The sequence below is a fragment of the Cydia pomonella genome, chromosome 21 (genome assembly GCF_033807575.1).
Source record: "Cydia pomonella isolate Wapato2018A chromosome 21, ilCydPomo1, whole genome shotgun sequence".
Lineage (NCBI taxonomy): Eukaryota > Metazoa > Arthropoda > Insecta > Lepidoptera > Tortricidae > Cydia > Cydia pomonella.
This window is the reverse complement of record NC_084723.1, coordinates 14,167,108-14,187,544: the sequence shown is the minus strand read 5'-3', so window position 1 is coordinate 14,187,544 and position 20,437 is coordinate 14,167,108. Positions and strand designations below refer to the sequence as shown.

The following is a 20,437-nucleotide window of genomic DNA, read 5'->3' as shown; positions in this document are numbered from 1 at the left end:
ATAACCCGAAGAGCGCCGATACAATCTTCGGCTAAATTCGTTTCGACGCCGTGTAGCACCTAGCCGTAGGTATATTATTGTGTGGCTTGCTTTCCTCTGCATCGCGGGAGAAAATTCACTGATTTCAAGAAAATGGCAGACATCAGCAAGGAAGAACTTGAAAAAGAGATCGCAAGTAAGTTTAGCATCTTAAGGGAGCCATTTTATGAATGTTATGTTCAAAATCTAGACTTCACAAGTATTTTGAGCGGAAAAAGTGCTAGGTTACAGACTTGCCCGGGCACCTCGTAATGGCTTCCTACATTGTTCAAAGGAACTTATTTTTCTCTCCCTTCTTACTGAAATATCTCTGTTAGTAAAAGGATTGACCGAAAATGTTTCAAGTGAAAGTTGTTAGACATTATTTTGCGGACTGTTCCGGATATTTGCCTTTATTTTAGGCTTTCTAAATAAGCTTGCCCACTGGTGGTTTATTTTTGTACAACGCGTAACTTGCATCACAATACTCCACGTATGTAGCGCTGCAATGGCGGCCCGTTTGCATAAACTTGTTTTACAGAATGGTGCGCACTATCATACCGAACAGTTTTTACTTGAAACATTTTATTTGAAATGCTTTATTTTATACAATAATGGTTATTTTTGTGAGTAAAGTTGATGTTTTGTCATTTCTGAAGACGGCCATTGTTACGTTCCGAATCGCCCATCGATCGTTTATTCGACGCATAACCTGCTCATGATAAGTAGGCATTCTTAATTTTTATGAGTTCGGAATTTGGAACGAATTTGATAGTTTGAAATAAAGTTGTATGCTTGTTATGATTTTTTTTAATCATTGACTTGCTTGTAGCTTTGTTATCGGAGAATTTTTATTACCTTTTGATCTCAAACCTGACAAAAACCTATATAGTATGTTCGGAAAGAGAAAAGTCGTGGATTGTATTGGGCCCCATACATTCCACGACTCTTCTCTTTCCGCACACACTAATAGCCTCTCACAACAACTATGGTTGCATTGAAAACTACTTGATGTACATTTACGCTAATAAATATAAACAGTTTTTCTACCTTAATCCATTGCAAGAAGACTTCGATTAGACAGGCAATCTATATAATTGTTAGAAATAGACTTCACTTGTGTTGGATTAGGGAACAGCTGTCAAAACTTGTGCATTTACAGATTTTGATTTTATAGCACACAAAATATTGTAAAATTCCTCGAACAAACTGAAAAACTATTTCCCCATAGTGGTACTTGAACATTACAGGGGCACAATAATTTTACCAATTATGCTATGGGTCAAGTATCCGCAACTGACAAAAATTTCAATGTGTATTTGATTTTTTTAAATCCTATTGTTCTTCTAAAAACCCTAAATAAGAAGGTTAAATAGTTTCTTTTGGCATTAAGTCTGTCAATTGTATGTTTTTTTTTTTAAATAAAATATAAATAAGTAAAAAGAACTCAAAGTACAGTGTGTCCGGTGGCAGAATCAGGATTTAAATTTTGAATTTCTCCGTAACCGTTGAGCGGAGGAGCGGGGAGGGGGCCGCGTTGGCTTCGTTATTCGTGCGGGTTATTTACTTTAGTCGCGATGTCGCAGTGGACAGGTGAACAACGTGCGTTCGCAATCGAATTTCAAAGCCAATGATTCGTGTGCAATTGCTCGTCGAAGATTTTGTTCACATTACAATATTCGAAGGTCACGTGACGCCCCAAGTGAAGATTTGATTCGATCATGGGTGCGAAGGTTCCGGGCAACAAGTTCGGCAGAAAACAACCCACGACCAGGACCCAGCCGTACGTCGAGAACAATTGAAAACATTGAACTCGTCGCGTCCAGTTTGCGCGATAATCCGCGTCAGTCCATGCGCAAGAGAGCGGCTGCCTTGGGGCTTCCAAAAACTATAGTGCACGAGATATTGAAGTCTTCTTCCTCGCGTTGTCCCGGCATTTTTGCCACGGCTCATGGGAGCCTGGGGTCCGCTTGACAACTAATCCCAAGATTTGGCGTACCGTAAAACGCTGCAACTTTGCCTGGATTTTGACGTTTTTTTCTTATATCTGTGAACCTATTTTTCATTATGAGTTTCATGAGTATTAGTCGGAAAACATACCCTATGCCTTACCAGATAAGACTCAAATCTCATTACCTAATCATACTGTATTTTCGATTTACAAGCAATCAAAGTGGCAGGCAAAGTTGTAGGCCTAAGACGTAACTTTGCATAGACGGATATCTCCATAAATAATGTGTTGCGATTTGCAATAATATTTACTCTTGTGCATGAGACATTATGCTTGTCCCTGACAATCAAATTATTGCCATAAGCTTAATACTTTTTTTTCACATGCAATAGGTAAAGTTGTAGCAGGTTCCATAAACTTTCTATACAAAAATATCGTTAACTGTAGGGTTGTGCCAAAAAATTATTATTATTAAAAAAATCTATTTATATTGTTAGTTACAAAATAATCAACAAACAAATGTAATATAATGTTGTTTGATTTCTTTTTCTTTTAGTATTTAATAATTTGAACTTATTTTAATTTTTTTATTACAAGTACATTGCAGATACACTATTTTGCTAATTTTCAATGCATTATTAAATAAAAAAAATAAAAAAATTTAAAAAAATAGTGTAAAGTTCTATTTCATTGTAAAGTTCTAATCACCCATCACCTTTGAACTCCAATTGTAATCGACCTGACACCTGACAACCCAGATTTCGATAAGAAAGATAACTGCAAGACAAATCAAATAAGCCTAAACACAGTGGGTTTATTATGTGTAGTTTAGAAGTTGCTATCTTCGGTCTCCATCATCAGACCATCTCGATGGTACCATAAACATTGCATTGTCACCCAAGTTACATAAGTATGTCAAACACCTCAATTGGTCGCTAATAAGTGGTTGAAAATTAGATTGCAAATTTTGAACAAAAAGACAATTACAAGTAAACATACAACATAATTATAATACAATAAATATACAATTGCAAGTAACTACAATAAAAATATAATAACAGATTGCAATAAGTTTTTTTTATAATTTTCATTTTAATACCCATAAGTTTTTTTTGTTAACGTTAGTTTATTATTGCATTGTCAGCAGATCTACAGGTACCCACACTGAAAGTCGGTGAAAATCGACTTGCAAGATTTGACTTAAACAAACAAACATTGCAAGTTAATAAAAAGCTTGTAATAAATAAACTCATTTAAGCAGTTTAGGCAAGCTTATTTTTACTCTTTTCTGTACATTTAGAAAATGCAGCTAGTGACAGCCCTAGACCCAGGCAAAATTGTGTCATTCAAGTTTCCGTAGTTAGCGTCGAGTGCTCGTTCCGATCGGCTGTTGCGCGACCTACCGTGTGACTCATTTGTTTACGCCGCCGTGCGAACGTGTCTCGTTCATACAATAACCAACCTAATTATTACTGTGACTGAGTTCTATTTAACTTGAAGTGTCGTAATTACATTAATTGCACCATGATTTGTTTAAAGTGCGAACTCGAGGTTACTGATGGTGTTTTATGTAGTGATTGTAAAGGAAGTCTTCATTTCGGATGTGCTGGTCTCCTGGAAACTACTCATCGCAAGATGACCAGCGAAAAAAAAGCGAGCTGGCGTTGCACCACTTGCCGCGGTGTCGGAAATATTCCGACACCCACTAATGTGAAAAATGCGAAAGTAGAAAAACAATCGCTCCCGGCGAAGACTAACAATACTCCTACCGGGTCCAGTGAATCCAGTGTCCTTACTCAGCTCGAACAAGGATTTAAATCCGTCCTGACGGAAATCAAGGAATTTCGAGCCGATTTCGGCGTCTTGCGGGCGGACCTGCAGTCTTGCAAGGACAGTGTCAACAATATCGAAACGAAACTAAATGAGTTTGAACCTCGTTTGTCAACTGCAGAAGACCGGCTTAGCCTTTTAGAGGATAAATCCACTCTCTTGCCTAGGTTGCAGTCGGACCTAGATAAAGCCACGACTATTATTTCTACCCTCCAACAGGAATGTGAGGCTCGCGAGCAATACTCAAGAATAAACAATGTTGAGATTTCTGGCCTGCCTTTTAAAAAAGGGGAGAACCTTATTAGCATTTTAGAAAACATATACGCCACAGTGGGATTAAAATTGGAGGTTCAGAATATAGATAATGTTCAACGGGTGCGACGGTTCCATAGTGTGCCCAGCGAAGAGGGCGGCGATAACGATTTCGATCGGTCGTCGAATGTACGTGAACCGGCGGTGATCGTAAAGTTTACCCGCCGTATTTACAAGGATGAACTTCTCTCGGCGGTGCGAGCTCGAAGGGGCATCACGACATCTTCTATCGGCCTCCCCGGGCCAGCTGTGAACCTGTACCTGGGTGACCACCTCACTCCGGCCAGTAAGATGCTACTCAAGCAGGCGCGTGAGCTCAAAAAGGAAAACAAAATCGCCTACCTATGGATAAGGGACTGTAAAATTTTAGCTCGAAAAACCGAGACGTCTCAAGTTATGGTGATTAATAAAAACTTCAATTTCAACAAGTTTAAGTGACTGTTTTTATTAGTATTGTTCATTGTCATAAAAATAAGTGTTCGTAAAATATGTATATTAACAATACCCTTTATTAAATCCTCAGCATGTCTCGCTAATGAAATCGCTTCCCTGTCTAGCCGCATAAAAAATAGTACTTATTTTTCGTTTTACTCGCAACACCCACCCTCTCCATTTATATTTAATATACTCTGGTACTCAGAGACTACGTGGTTCACTCTGGCTTTAAAAATAATAAAAACATTTATACTAATTCAAGTATTCATAAACTTACTGCCGGCCTAACTGTCAATTTAACAGGTTATTATCAGAACGTAAGGGGACTGCGTACCAAAACACACAGTTTTTATTCGCAGGTCGCATTGCTAAATTATGACTTTATATGTATTACCGAGAGTTGGTTAAATGCACACTTTTTTGACAGGGAAATCTTCGACAGTAGGTATATTGTTTATCGTTGCGATAGATCAGCTGGCTCGAGTGGGGCGGAGCGGGGCGGGGGGGTGGCGGTCGCTGTGCGCCGGGAGCTCATGCCGACTCCGCGAGACTGGCCCTGTCCCTCTCCATCATCCTCTGAGTGCATATGGTTGTCATTACCTATATCGCAAACTGATGGTCAAGGACAAATATTCTTAAATATTTGTTGTGTTTACATTCCGCACGGGCCGCAATATAGGGATACATTGAAAAACTTTTTTGAAATCTGTAGTGAATTAATAATAGATAATCCAAACGATATTTTTCTTATAACTGGTGATTTTAATATTTCTGACGCACAATGGGTTAAAAATGACTGTTATAAAATTACCTTAGCTAACAACAACAGTTCTCCTCTACAATTGCTTAGTGAGTTTTTATCATACACAGGTGTTGAACAATACAACGGTTGTTTTAACATTAATCAACGTGTGCTTGATCTCATTTTTTGCAATAAAAATTGCATAGTTACAGTAAGTGATGATGTTTTAACACCAGAGGATTTGCATCATAAGGCTCTTCAGATTGAACTTAACTTAGATTACACACCACCGCTGAAGCCGGCTTCTACTTACGTATACCGTTTTTATGAAGCTAATTTTATTCAAATAAATATTGAATTATCAAAAATTCACTGGATCGAATATTTTCAAGGCCGTGCACTGGAGGATTGTGTAATACTTTTCTATGACATATTAAATAGATTGATTGACAGGTATGTTCCAAAGGTACCGCAACGTTCATCGTGTTCAAAGCCCCCTTGGTATACTAGGTCTCTTAGAAGACTTCTGAATGAGAAAAAGAAATACCATAAACTGTGGAAGACTTTCAATAATCCCTTAGATTTCGACACTTTTAAAACTATAAGAAAAAGAATTTTAAAATTGGAGCCAATATGTTACAGAAATTATATTAACAATACTGAAGCCAAAATTAGTACTCACCCTAAATTCTTTTGGACTTATATAAAATCAGTTTTTGTTAAGAGTGGTCTCCCACAGCTTATGCACTATAAGGGTATGACAGCCTCAAATGGTACACAAATATGTGATTTTTTCAATCAACATTTCCACTCAGTTTTTGAAAAACCAACTGTTAGTTCTGTTGACTTGAATAATCTTCTACCTGTAAATGATACAGTGTTTGATATGGACACTATTTTTATAACTAAAGACCTTGTTAACAAATATCTTAAACGTATAAACATTAATAAGGGTGCTGGTCCTGACGGTATACCTCCCATCATAATTAAAAGATGCTCCTCTAGCTTGACATTGCCTATAACTTTACTTTTTGAGAGGTCTATCAGGGAGGGGTGTGTACCTTCACTTTGGAAACAGGCATTAGTTACACCAGTACCAAAAGGTGAAGTTAGCTCGGACATAGAGAAATATCGCCCTATATCGAAATTGTGTCAGTTTGGCAAAATTTTAGAGAAGATTGTTAGTGATCAGCTTTCTACTGCGATGCGGCGTCATATCATTCCAAACCAACATGGTTTTCTTAGTGGTCGTAGTGTCGAATCGAATCTTCTATCTTATACAGAAGCCATATTAACTGCGCTAGATAACAACTGTCAAGTGGACGCTGTGTATACCGATTTTGCCAAGGCTTTCGACAAGGTCTGTCATGAGCGCTTACTTATAAAGCTGTGGCATTTTGGTATACACGGGGATCTTTATCGCTGGATAAAATCCTATGTAGAAAATCGTTCGCAGGCCGTAGCTGTGAAGGGACATATTTCTCATTATAGGTCTATCAGTTCTGGTGTACCGCAGGGTTCCCATTTGGGGCCCTTGTTATTTGTCCTGTACATAAATGATATCACTGAATGTATCAAAAATTCAAACATGCTTTTATATGCCGACGACACGAAAATTTTCAGAGTCATACGAAATCCAGAAGATTGTACTTTACTACAAAACGATTTACATAATTTCCAGACTTTTTGTAACACAAATAATCTTTTCTTAAACCCAGAAAAATGTTTTGTTATTAGCTTTAGTAGAAAAAGGACAACTATTAATTTCAAGTATGATCTTTGTAATAAAGAGTTAACTCGTGTGAACCAGATCCGTGACCTCGGCGTAATCATGGACTCAAAGCTTACCTTTGTACCCCACATTGATAATATCTTAAATAAATCTTTTAAGCAGTTGGGATTCATATTGCGCGTAGGTAAAGATTTCAGGAGACCTTCGACGTATAAGATATTATTTAATAGTTATGTCCGTAGTCGATTAGAATTTGCTAGTTCAGTGTGGAACCCGCTATATAAAATTCATGGCGATAGAATAGAGAGAGTGCAAAAGAAGTTTGTAAGAGCAATTGAATATCGCACTGGAAATAAATACATAGATTACACTACCGCTATGAAAAGACATAATATTTTACCCTTGAGCTTGCGTCGCGAACGCACTGATATTATAATTCTCTATAAAGTCATTAACAACATCATCGACGCCCCTGAGTTATTAAAATCTGTTTCATTTAGAGTACCCCGTCGTTGTGAGCGAGCATGTAGAAAGAAGAACCTCTTTTATATTCCTCGTAGTCGAACCGCATATGCGAGAAACGGTTTCATTAGAAGAGCATGCAGGATGTATGATGATAAGTTTCAAAATGTAGATATTTTCAGTGAAAAGTTCGGTAGTTTCAAACAACTTACATTGAAATGTATTAATGGACTTAAATTAGATAGTTAACTTTAATTACAATTATTGTTTGTTATTAGTGTTATTGCAATGTACTTCATCTTTGCTTTTATTTTTGTTAGGATGTACGAGCATTATTTGTAACTTCAATTTGGCAACTTAGAATTTCAGGTTTAGTTTAGTAATTATATATATTTAGGTTATATGGTTTTCATACTATATTTAAGGAAACTGTAGGTCTATAAGTCTATTACCCTATATTGTAAAAATTTATCAATATAAGAGACTGTTTGTTTCTAAATAAAGAAAAAAAAAAAAAAAAAAAAAAAAGTTTCCAAAACACTGCCCAATATTGCCTAGTACGTTATTATGCTGAAATCATGTCCTTTTATTGAAAATATTAAACTTACGGGAAATAGACAGTCTTTACTTACCCTGGGACGTTACCACTTCTCAAAAACACCTTTTTCGTAGATAAAAATTCAAAAGTTGCGAGACACTAAAAAAATGCTGCCACTCACGCCGACTTTAGATACGTAACTGGCGGAGCAACAATGGAGTTACCATTGTAAAAAAATGAAATATGTGTTGCCAGAATAATGAAAATTACTACCAAACCAGGAATAGTCTAGTGCAAAAATTAACAGGGACAACTTGGGGAGCCTCTGCCTCGTGTCTCCGAACCACGGCGCTGGCACTGGTTTACTCGACGGCCGAGTACTGCGCTCCAGTCTGGATGAATAGTGTTCATACCTCAGCCATCGACACGCAGCTTAACCAGACTCTCCGTCTAATAACGGGATGCCTTAAGCCAACACCCATCCACTGGCTCCCCGCTCTTAGCAACATAGCCCCTGCGCGCCTGCGAAGAGAAAAATGCCTCCAACGCGAACTAGTGAAAGCGCACTTTAGTCCTGAACTACCAATTCACCAGGACCTCGAGGGCTTCGGAAGAAAACGTCTTAAATCCCGAAACCCGCCTGCATTACGGATGGAAAACTCCCTGACCACCCGTACCCTGGAGGAGGCATGGACCGCAGAATGGGAAGCCCTCGGGGACCAAGCAAACCCCTTCTCTGCTCTACCCCTGCGAGTATCCCCAGTGGGATTCAAGGAACCGCGCCGGGTGTGGTCTGCTCTTAACCGCTTAAGAACAGGAGTTTGCAACTGCGGCCACCACTGGTACAAATGGGGCTGGAGCTCCTCTCCTACCTGTAACTGCGGGCACCCAGACCAGACCATCAACCACATCACTCTGGAGTGCCCCCTTACTAGATACACAGGCCATGTAGATGATTTTAAGATCCTATCAGAGGAAGCGGTCGCGTACCTAGGAAGGGCGAAATTCTAATTATAAGTTTATCTATGTACTTAATCCAGTGACATACATACGCCATACGATAAATAAATAACTACCAAATGGCAAAAAACAAGAAAAAACTAAGCAAATTCGAGAGGTCTTAATTGAAATGAAATAGGCAAAATTGAGCTTAAATGGCAAAGTTGCAGGCATTTTACGGTAGGCATTAATTTTTACGAAAGCGACTGCCATCTGACCTTCCAACCCAGAGGGTAAACTAGGCCTTGTTGGGATTAGTCCGGTTTCCTCACGATGTTTTCCTTCACCGAAAAGCAACTGGTAAATATCAAATGATATTTCGTACATAAGTTCCGAAAAACTCATTGGTACGAGCCGGGGTTTGAACCCGCGACCTCCGGATTGCAAGTCGCACGCTCTTACCGCTAGGCCACCAGCGCTTTGCACGTCGCACGAGATATTGAAGAAGGATCTTAAATTTCACCCCTTTAAAATTCAAATTGTGCAAGCAAAAATTTCTGTGAGACAATGTTGGAACGATTTCGCACGGTGAACACTATCTTTTGGAGCAGTAAACAAGCAGAATTGCCGTTATTGGTCACCTGTGTTGCTTATCGGCGCATGCTTAACGATTATTTGTTTCCAATAATGAGAGGACATTCTGCCTTCACTTCACACACATGGTTTCAACAAGATGGCGCCACGCCTCACACTGCTAGGGAGACCATGGCGCTACTTCGTGATTTCTTCCCTAACAAACTGATAAGCCGTTTCGGTGACATCCCCTGGCCACCCAGGTCGCCGGATCTTACACCCATGGACTTTTTTCTGTGGGGGTACCTCAAGAGTAAGGTCTATGAAACAAGTCCGGCGACTATCTCAGCACTAAAAGAAAATATCGCTCGCGAGGTTCATGCCATCCCGGCGTCACTTCTCCAGCGAGTGGCAAGGAACACTGAGGCCAGATTACAAGAATGTGTGCGACGTGACGGTCAACATTTAGACGATATAATTTTTAAGAAATAAAACCCGCATTTCTCTTCTTTATGATAGTTATTCATATAAATTTATATCTTTTGTAGTTTTTTTATTATTTATATTTTAAATCCTGATTCTGCCACCGGACACCCAGTATTATTTCTTTCACCTGCAGAGATCCTTGAAAATGCTAACCTGGCCAACACATCATCCAAGAAGGTGCGTCAGAAGCTGGAGAAGAGCTTCGGTTGTGACCTGAGCGATAAGAGGAAGCTCATTGACCAGCTAGTCATGGACTATGTTAATAGCAAAGAAGATGATGGCTCCGCAGAGGAAGAGGTAAGGAAAACCTGTGTATGTGGGTATATTAATTATTTGGTGGGGGCATTCCATAGGTCTGCTTTGTCATGGTTGTGACATGCATTATATTCCGTTTAATTTAAAGCTATAGTTTGTGTCATCCACAATGTTAGCATACATTATGTAAGTTGGGTGAAAATACAATATGATGGTACAGTCAAGTGTAAAAATATGGGTGTACACATCTTACTCAAAAATATATCCCATAGCATCTTATTCCAGTGTAATAAGAGCGTAGTACCATATTTATGAGACGATTATCTCGATACATCAATCAATCATCAATTTTGCAGCTGACTGTACCATCAAGCTGATCCTATGATGGGCACAGAAGGTGGCCATAGGAACTCTGTGATAAAACAACGCAACCCATTTATGTTTGGATTTGTTAACCTTTTGAACGCCACGCCTATCGTACACGGCGCGTAATCGTGAACCTTGTCGGTACGCATGAAGGTTGATATTGGGCTGTAGCCGCGCACGTCATATGACGTCTTTGGCGGTCAAAAGGTTAAAGATTGTATGAGTATTAAATATATTTGTCTGTATCAAAAATTAAATTCTTTTCAAAAAATTTAATTTTTCTTTTATCAGGAGGAAGAAGAAGAAGAAGAAGAAGAAAAGAAGCCGGCAAAGCGAGCGCCGCCCAAGGCCAAGAAACGCAAGGAAAGCTCTGAAGATGAGGGCTCCGGCAGCGAATCTGATGAGGTGAGGGCCATTTACATGAAAAGAAGTAGCCTCACCTATTTTTATTAATAATAGGACTAATAGATATAATTTACATATTTATGTAAATCTTTTTTTGTTTTATCAGAAACCAGCGCCAAAGAAGAAGGGCCGCAAGAAGAAGGGATCCGATGATGATGATGACTGGGGCAAGAAGAAAGAGAAGGCGCCTAAGGCTAAGAAGGTAAATTACTTAAAACTTTAAAATAGATAAACAAATTTTGAGACATAAAGCAGTGCAAAATATTGTCTTGGCATTTGAAGTAGATGGCTTTCCATGATACCATATTTAACATATTTTTGATGGTAACTAAATTGTCAAATGTTAGTGCTTGACTTGCTGGCTCACTAGTTATAATATAAGCAACATACCGGACCCATGTAACACTCTCCTTATTTATTTAAGACACAAAATAGAACCATAAATTTTAAGAAAAAAAAACAAAATGTATAAAATGATTTACTTATTGAATCATTAACGTATTAATAGTAACTTTCTTTGGCTTGGGAACCAATGTTTAATATGAACTGTTTTGGAGGATTTAACAACTGGAGGATTACCCCACTGTTGAAGATCTCGGCCAATGGTCATATGTGTTGTATGGACTGATGTTTATCTAACATGACATTACATTTGACGTGCCCCTCCCCCGCAAAAATCAGCAGACTGTTTTGTACAGAAAAACAAACAAGGCGTCTCCAGGTCCTTAAGTTACTGTTCCCCTTTTTGGATAAAATAAAAAATAAACAAAAAATATTTATTGCAGATAAATGATCCATAGGATGTTAGTAACAATTTTGACTTAATAACTAAGTTAGTAGGTGCAGAAAATATACAAAAAAATATATACAAGAAGACTCATCCTATTTGGCCCTGCCGATGGCCACTTCGACCCAGTATTTAGTCACAGGGCAGTCAAGACTCTGATAATATTCTAAGGAGGCCGTTGCTGTTGCCACGCACTTGCCTGAGTAGTGATCCCACACGCTTGCGTCTGATTGCAAAAAAATCGTCCGTTCGCATTTCTGCAAACATGCTGTAAAAAGGGTCTAATTTTAAAAAACTGGGCTTTGGTTAGGCACCGGGGCTTACATCGGTCAGGTAGCTTACTGTTTGTCCATAAAAAAAACATCGGCCTTTTATCGCCCACTGCCGAGCATAGGCCTCTCTTCTAGTACGCCACCTGCCCCGGTCCTGAGCTAATCGCATCCAGAAGTGACCCGCAATTTTCCGGTAACATACCACACGGTGAAGTCCAAGCTCACGTGATACCACACTGCAGTCTGCATATGGATGCAACGAAGGAAAACTAACTAACTATTGTGGCGCAGTGATCCAAAGAGGGTCTTTGCCTCCAAAACGAGAGAACGCCACCTGTTCCGATCCTGTGCCACTTCCTGTCAGTTATCGGCTTTGAGTTGGCACAGATCCGCCTGTACACTGTCGCTCCAGCGGTATCTGGGCCGACCCACTGGACGGCGACCTCGGTTGTCCTAAATAAGAAAAACGAAGATAAACGAAGGAAAAAGGAAAGACAAAATGTTATATTCCAGGCCGGCGGGCGCGGCAAAGGCGGCGGCTACACGCGCGCCTACAAGCTGTCGCCCGCGCTGGCCGGCCTCATGGGCGCGCCCGAGATGCCGCGCCACGAGGTCGTCAAGCGCGTGTGGGCCATGATCAAGGAGAAGAACCTCTACGACCCCAACAACAAGCAGTTTGCTATCTGTGACGACGCACTCTATAAGGTATGTCTTATTCTGTGACGACACGTTGTCGTTCATGATAAATATAATAATAAATAAATATTATTATTAGTAAATATTATAGGTCATTATTACACAAATTGACTAAGTCCCACAGTAAGCTCAATAAGGCTTGTGTTGAGGGTACTTAAAGAACGATATATATAATATATAAATATTTATAAATACTTAAATACATAGAAAACACCCATGACTCAGGAACAAATATCCATGCTCATCACACGAATAAATGACCTTACCAGGATTTGAACCCGGGGCCATCAGCTTCGTAGGCAGGGTCACTACCCACTGTCCCACTAGGCCAAACCGGTCGTCAAATATTTCGAGACAATTTTACAGAGATCTACCTGGCCCTAAACTAAGCAAAGCTTTTACTATGGGTACTAGGCGATGATATATATATGTAGATAACAGTGGCGGCGCGTCACAAATATTTGTAGGGAACCCGGCGCTTATTTTGCTTTCCTTTTCTCCATGAACCGATTGTGACAGTACTCAACGGGCTGAAATTAGGCAAGCCGGTGGGAATCGAGTTCTTTGAACGATCCGCCACTGGTAGATAAATACATACTTATATACATAGAAAACACCCACGGCTCAGGAACAAATATCTGTGTTCATCACACAAATAAAGACCCTTACCCTTATGTATGTGTGTAGAAACTAATATATCGTTGTCTAGCCACAACACAAGCCTTATTGAGCTTACTGTCACTTAGTCAATTTATGTAATAATGTCCTATAATATTTATTTATTCATTTCTGTTCTGACCCAAATTACTGATCCAGAAACCTTGCTAATTGCTAGCCCAAAGCGGGTAGGAAACATGGATGGTGTTATTCAAAAGGTGTCCCAAAAATAACGCAAGGTTTGAATTTAGTGGAAACCACTTTTTCTATCATTATAATATGTTTATAAAATACTCTATTAGGGTTATGTGGAATAACACGTCGAGCGTCGAGCAGCTTCCACGGCTTTGCTGGCACATACGCATTCTTTTGTCAAAAATTTCCATGACCATTTTTCATAAATTCGGCTGATGCACTGATTCTATATTGCCATTTGAACGGCTTGTTTTCGGACGGCCAGTGGAATGACCATCATTAATTGATCATCATTAATTGATCCACTCTCCCTGAATTTTGCAAACCTCACAGTTGACAAAGTCAATTAATTATTCCGACCATATTTTGCACGAAATTTTCTAACGCTACCTGCCAAACTTTCATTACTTTCGAAATATTGTTCAATAATGAAAACGCGTTGTTCAATCCGCCATTTTTACAAACTCTAAACCAGGTTACCAGCACTAAAATGCAAAAATGGCGGTATATTCCAATCTTGCGTTTTTTTGGGGACAACCTTTATAAACGTCTGTTAAATATTGCAACCCAATGTTGATCATTTCCATCCGGCATTTAGATATTAGTGTTTAGTTAAAAGAGAAATGAAACAGATTTATTATTATGTTTACAGGTAATCGGAACGAAACGCTTCAGAACTTTTGGGATGATGAAATATTTGAAGACACACTTCTTGGACGAGTAATGTAAGTTAACTAAGTGTATCTATCAAGGATAACTCACACTCGTCAACAATTTTCAAACTTTTCACTCTGTAGAGTGATACAATTCAGAATCATTTGGCAAATATGTCTCTAAAGAGTATAAAAAATGTAAAAAACGTAATAAAGGCCAGTATCTTTCACTAATTATAAGTTTATTCTACTTTTCACTCATACAGTCAAAAGTAATACGCATACGACGCTTCCAAAATGATCTTCTCTATTTTTCCAAAGATTGAGTTATTGCAGTTATTTTTGGTTGTGTCTACTGAAGACTGTTTAGAAATATTTTTAATAAATGAGTGTGGTTCCTTGTTGGCAAAAATAATTCCTTAAAATGCCATTAAGTCATTTCGTTCTTTATGCATTTATCATGTAATTTGATAAATATAATGTCACATTTAGAATGATCCAAAAATCAATTTAAAAAAATGGATCAATGTGAACGCGCCTTTAGATTTATTTGACATTTGCCAAATGTCATTGTTGCTTTTGTTTAACTTTTTGACAGCTAAGTTTATTTCTAATTGTAAGTTAATCCATTAAAGAAATTACAGACAATGATTTTATTGTTGTGGATTTGTTTAAAATATACATTATCGTTTGTGCCATCCACAAAGACGCGTCTCACTATATTCTTGATTGAGGGGGCGAAGTGCGAGGAGTTTGACAAGAGCGAGCAGCTGCAAAGAGCATATAATCACTACATTCTCTCTATTTCCAACTCCTTACGCTTGTAATATTAGTTGTAAATTGTTGAGCAATACACTTTTTGTTTGTCGTGACACTCATGACATCTAGTGCCAAGTAGCGGTACGAAAATAAGCAGTATTTTGGTTACAAGGATGTCAAGGAAATTATCCGTCTATGTCTATGTAGTGTGTGTATTAATCTATTCTACGGGACGCTTTGTCGCGGTCACAGACAGCCACACCAAGATATGTACCGTGAAGGTTGGAAACCTTCACAGTCTCAAGATAGATAACTGGCAACGATTATTTGAATTCAGAACTATCGCCCTGCTAAAGGAATAAAGATCTGCAGGAGATTTCATTCTGAAAGTAGCAAGCATCTGAGTTAGTCGATATTACTGTATTTCGTTTATGAAGAAAAAAATATATTATCATCAGAAATCTACCTGGAGCGTTTACATTCCCCACCTCAGTTAGACCGTATCTCTTTTACAGTACATTATGTACATGCTACAGTCAGCGTCAAATACTTCGTAGCAGTCTAAGTGGCCAAATAGTTCGGTACACCATACTAAATATATGGTGTACCGAACTATTTGGCTACTTTGACTGCTACGAAGTATTTGACGCTGACTGTACAATGAAATCACTTATAAAAAGATCCCCAGGGAAAATCAGTCTGTGAGAAACACATTAATTCTGTAATAGGAAAAATCAGTGCAATAATGAATCTATGCAAAACACGGGTAAGAATGTGAAACAGTCTGAAGTATTAGCTCTAAATATTGACAATATTAGGAAGAAAAGGTTTGAAGAATTGACAAATAAAAATAGGAGATAATTAAAAAGAGAATGCACGCCAAGAAACAGCGTAGAACCGATTATAGTACATTGAATATGTTTTCAAATAAAATTATATCTAATTACGAATTGATAAATTAAATGTAGTACAATGTCTTCATGGATGGCACAAACTATAGAATATTACACGATTATGATGATTATTATTTTCAATCTTCAGGTCTAAGATGTAAAAAAATACACTTTTAAACTAAATTTTAGATTTGGCTAAGAAATTGCTGTGATATCTTTTAATGGATTTTATTGTAAAATTTAAATAGATTTAAGACAGCAATTTTAGGCTACATCTGTGAGTAGGGATTGCCATTCCGATCCAAAATGTATGAAATTATCCGGATCTGGATACCAGGATCTTCCCATACATTTCAGATCCGTCGTGCAAACCCTATCTGTGAGAAATATGCATTTAATCTTATATTTACATAAAGATTATGATAACAGACATTTTCTATTGTTCATGAATTTGAACATCTGAATATGATCTTAAATCTTATTCCGGAAAAATACAAAGTATGTTACATAATTGAGAACATAGTTCTAAATTAAATGGCAGAAAATCGTAGAAAAAGAGTAAGAAGCTGTTTTAATCTTTCTGTGTTCTTGTCTAAATAATGATCTTTATTTGCCAATAATGACCCCATATACAGTACATAGTAATTATGTACAAATCTGTGGCAACCCAAAAGGTTACAAATCAAAATCATATGCCGCGAACTGGACGTAAGCGGCGCGCGGCGAGGCCATTCTTACATTGCGCTCGACCAAATGTATCTACGGCCTTGACACGCCGCGCGCCGCTTGCGTCCAGTCCGCGGCGTATCTCACAGTAGAAATAATTGGAAAATGAACTTTAGGATAAGTGAGCTAAGGTCAACTGTCACATAGAATAGAGCAAGAATGAGACCTTATGGATAAAATGTTGCTGCATTATTTACAGGTTGTATTGTTAAGGGCCTAAAGTGTTGCCACAATTAATATAAGTACCTATTTTTGGAACATAATTAGTGTTAAATTAAGATCAGAGATAAATAAATAACATAGACTACTTCTCTAAAATTGTGCGTTCCTCCAAATTTTTTTTGTATAGCGTTTTGACTTTCGCTTATATAGTTTGGCAAGCCATTTTCGTCAGAAAAAGGCAATAAATTGCGAAGGGTTATCTTCCCAAACAAAATTAAAATTTTGCGCCTTTTTCTACTGGCAAAGTGGGTTTGCCACAGTATATTATCAATGACCAGTGCCGGATTAACCATTAAGCAAAATAAGCACTTGCTTAGGGCACCACGTCTAGGGGGGCACCAAAATCGTAGGAAAAAAACGCGCAGGCTGCATCGCAGTCGTAGTACTTATGTACACGAAATTTTTTGTCGACTTTGACGTGTGCAAGTACCCATCTAATAACGGGGTCGTAATAGAGTGAGGACACGTAAGCACATCTCCAACCCTTCGCGGAGGCCCTCAAAGCTCATAGCCAAAATATCTTACCGTCGGGCTTGTGGCCAACCGATTTTGTCGACGTAGATTACCGATTTTGTAGCGAATTTTGCTCTCTTGCACGCCAGATGTGTCGGCCTGGCCGAGTTGCTGCAGAACCACGATCCTGCGACCTAATTGTCAAACTGTTATAAAGGGCCCCGCGAAGGCACAAAACCAAAAGCAACTTATTAAGTTTCGGTTTCCACTTAAGCCAAAGGCCGAGCAGTAGGAGAACCGTGATACCATAGGTTCGATTTCAAGCCACTCTATTGCAGTTCGGCGTTAGGTCTTATGCGACGCTACTTTGTGCAAACTGCCTTACTTTCACTTAACATGGATCCAAATCTAAGCTGTCCTCTCTCGAAGCTGGGCCTTCTGCCTTGCTCACACCTCGCCATCAGTTGTATCGTATGATAACCCACCGCGATCGGACGCTCCGGACGTTCAGCCATTCATACCTCGCCAGTGGTCAAATTCAAATGCTTTCTTCCAGCTCGACCTTTGGCCTCATCCATGCCTCATCCGTAAGCGCCGATCGAACGCTCCGAGCGTTCAGCCTTATGAAAAGCTCAGCCTTAGACTTTGCCTTTAAAAACACTGATTTAAACTTTCACGATTTAGGCCAATCAAATTAGATCCAAAAATAGCGTTTTGAGGAATTAATTCCCAGCAAGCTGGAAAATGTTGTAATACTTTCATTTCATTCTAAATGCGTGTAATCCAAGTTTGCTCCATCCCAGGGGGTATGCATACATTTTGGGATCCTTAGGAGATATTTTTTTCCTTTCGAAACCACTTGATTTTGAAGGGCATACGACAGTTCGTGGATTAGACACTGCATGGTAAGAAGGCGTTTTTGGATTTTTAACATGATTTTTACCAAAAATAATAAATGTCGACCTTTTTATACAATTTAGACTAGGAATACATATTAGGGTACCTTCAATAAATCAATATGTTTTATTGCAAGAACATAATTAAATAACATTTCGGATCCTCAGATATCAGTTTTAATCATAATTAGAACAAATTTTCCGCCGGACGTACCGTTTTCGATTTTCAAGCAAAAAAAACTGAAAAAGAGGAAACATTTATGCACACCTCCTGGAATGGAGCAAACTCGGATTACACGGAATTTTAGGACAAATTCGAAAAAATCTAATTTTATTGGCCTAATTGTGACACATTATTATTTAAGAAAACGGGACTTAATCGCGTTTGATTAAGTTCTAAAATTACCTCCAACGTCAAGATAATGATGTCGACTTTACCCAGTCTTCTCCGAGACCATGGGGACAACGCCGTTTTTGAAACGTCGGGTCAGTGGTAATTTTAAAACTTACCCTATTAAGTCCCGTTTTCGTAAACAATAATTTGCTATTTAAGACACTTGTGGCCATTGGTTCTTGTCCTGACAAGAACCAATGGCCAATGGCTAAGCTCCTACTGAAGCTCTGCCTTTGCTCTCACATGAATGAGCTTCGCAGGAAAGCTCTAGAGGTTGCAAAACGCTGTGCGGAGTACGGCCTATGCCTTTTATGTCTTCTCACACTTGGACATTGGTTGGCTCGCCTCCGGCCTTATGCGAAGCACGATCTTCAATTTGCTAACACTTGACCTTACATACTGTTGGAACATTACTGCTGCAGTACTGTCAATTTCCGTGATAAAATGATGTGTTGGATTGAAAATTCTATTCTCAGCAGTAATGCGGCAATAAACGTCACTTAATTTACCAAGAAAATTCAATGGAATCTTGATGAGGGGGCACCATGGTCTAGAAATGCTTAGGGCATCAAAATGTCTTAATCCGGCACTGTCAATGACAATTGTAGAAGGGGACTAGCATTCTGTATTATTTATGGGTCTCTGATAAAATGTAATGGATAAGCCAGTTGCAAACAGGTTTGTGAATCTAGTTCGCTAGATAGAGTATAATTATTGTCCTTTTGGGACGAGTTTGACCGAAATAAAGTCTATAAAAGTAATGTTTGTTTTATTAGTTCGTCATATAAAAATCTATCATAAGATGATAAAATTTGGGAATAAGACGAGATTAATAAAAAATACAGCAGTCTAAGCTATTTTTTAATATGCAGTTACGTCTGCGACCGAAAAAAAATGGAAGGAAGAATGCAATTCACCGTTAGCTCATTAGGGTGCGTAGCCAACGTGCCAATCGTTGACGCTCCGTAGCGAACGAAACGCAATTGTCACTATCGCACTAATATGGACAGATAGAGATGACTGCTACGCTGCGGAGCGTTAACAATTGGGACGTTGGCTAACCACCCAGCTTCGGCTATTCAGCGTTTCGGGTAGTTCAGTTGGTAATGCGATTGGACCGGTATTCCGATAGGTCGCAAGTTCGAATCTTGCCCGAACCAATGAACTTTTCTTTAATTTAAAAATGGAAAGCAGTTTTTTTTTCTTTTTTTTTTCTTAAGTTCTTTTGTCATGCGTTGATATGAAAGGTATTAGATAAAATAGCATTCACAAAGTCGCGAAATGCTTCATTTTCAGGTTTAATAAAGCATTGATCAACATCATTAAGGTCAGACAAAGCTGGCAGCTATTTCGATAGCCCAGACGGTGCAATATCAGTCCATACAATAAGTATGACCATTGGCCGAGGTTTCCGACAGGGGTAAGCTCTTAAAGGCGACTCCACAAATATCGACGCAGCGGCTGCGGCTTGACATGTGAAAGCTGCATGCGCCGTGTGCAAATTTAAAATATCACATTTCATCTAACTCTATGGTAACTGTGTATCAAACATCTTGACTATGGAAGGTAGAGGCAACAGGGGCGTAGCTACCGCCGTATCTGCCGTATCAATTATACGGGGGCCCCCAACGTGCGTTTTTGTGAGAAATCTTTACCCTTCCTAAGGGCCCCCAAACAAATTTTTATACGGGGCCCCGCCAAGGCACGCTACGCCATAACGCCACTGAGAGGCAAGGAACAGAATCTCCATATACCTACCAAAAAGTGTCCGACAGAAATCCATAAATAGT

The 20,437-nt window shown here is 38.9% G+C and overlaps 1 protein-coding gene and 1 long non-coding RNA gene across 3 annotated transcripts in view; one reads left to right on the top strand and one right to left on the bottom strand.

The window, feature by feature from the left end:
- Positions 1-2,117, bottom strand: part of LOC133529598 (uncharacterized) — a 108,165-nt gene extending 106,048 nt beyond the window's left edge. Inside the window, exon 1 of the long non-coding RNA XR_009801174.1 lies at positions 2,018-2,117. This is a non-coding gene — a long non-coding RNA (uncharacterized LOC133529598). The remainder of the gene's footprint in view (positions 1-2,017) is intronic.
- LOC133529594 (uncharacterized) lies at positions 27-15,916 on the top strand. 2 transcript variants are annotated; one of them, XM_061867339.1, is made up of 6 exons: positions 27-175; positions 10,152-10,315; positions 10,934-11,044; positions 11,151-11,246; positions 12,617-12,808; positions 14,304-15,916. In XM_061867339.1, the coding sequence occupies exons 1-6, from the start codon at positions 133-135 to the stop codon at positions 14,373-14,375; spliced, it is 678 nt and encodes a 225-aa protein (XP_061723323.1). In that variant the 5' UTR covers positions 27-132; the 3' UTR covers positions 14,376-15,916. The 2 variants fall into 2 exon arrangements, with proteins under 2 accessions (XP_061723323.1, XP_061723322.1); XM_061867338.1 differs by having other exon boundaries at positions 10,931-11,044.
- The last annotated feature ends 4,521 nt before the right edge of the window (positions 15,917-20,437 follow it).

What these genes read in the sequence shown, in the direction of transcription:
- LOC133529594 (XM_061867338.1), top strand. Translation starts at nt 133, where the DNA reads ATGGCAGACATCAGCAAGGAAGAACTTGAAAAAGAGATCGCAA. An exon ending in ACTTGAAAAAGAGATCGCAA is followed by an intron (nt 176 to 10,151) that starts GTAAGTTTAGCA and finishes TTTCACCTGCAG; the next exon opens with AGATCCTTGAAAATGCTAAC. An exon ending in AGGCGCCTAAGGCTAAGAAG is followed by an intron (nt 11,247 to 12,616) that starts GTAAATTACTTA and finishes GTTATATTCCAG; the next exon opens with GCCGGCGGGCGCGGCAAAGG.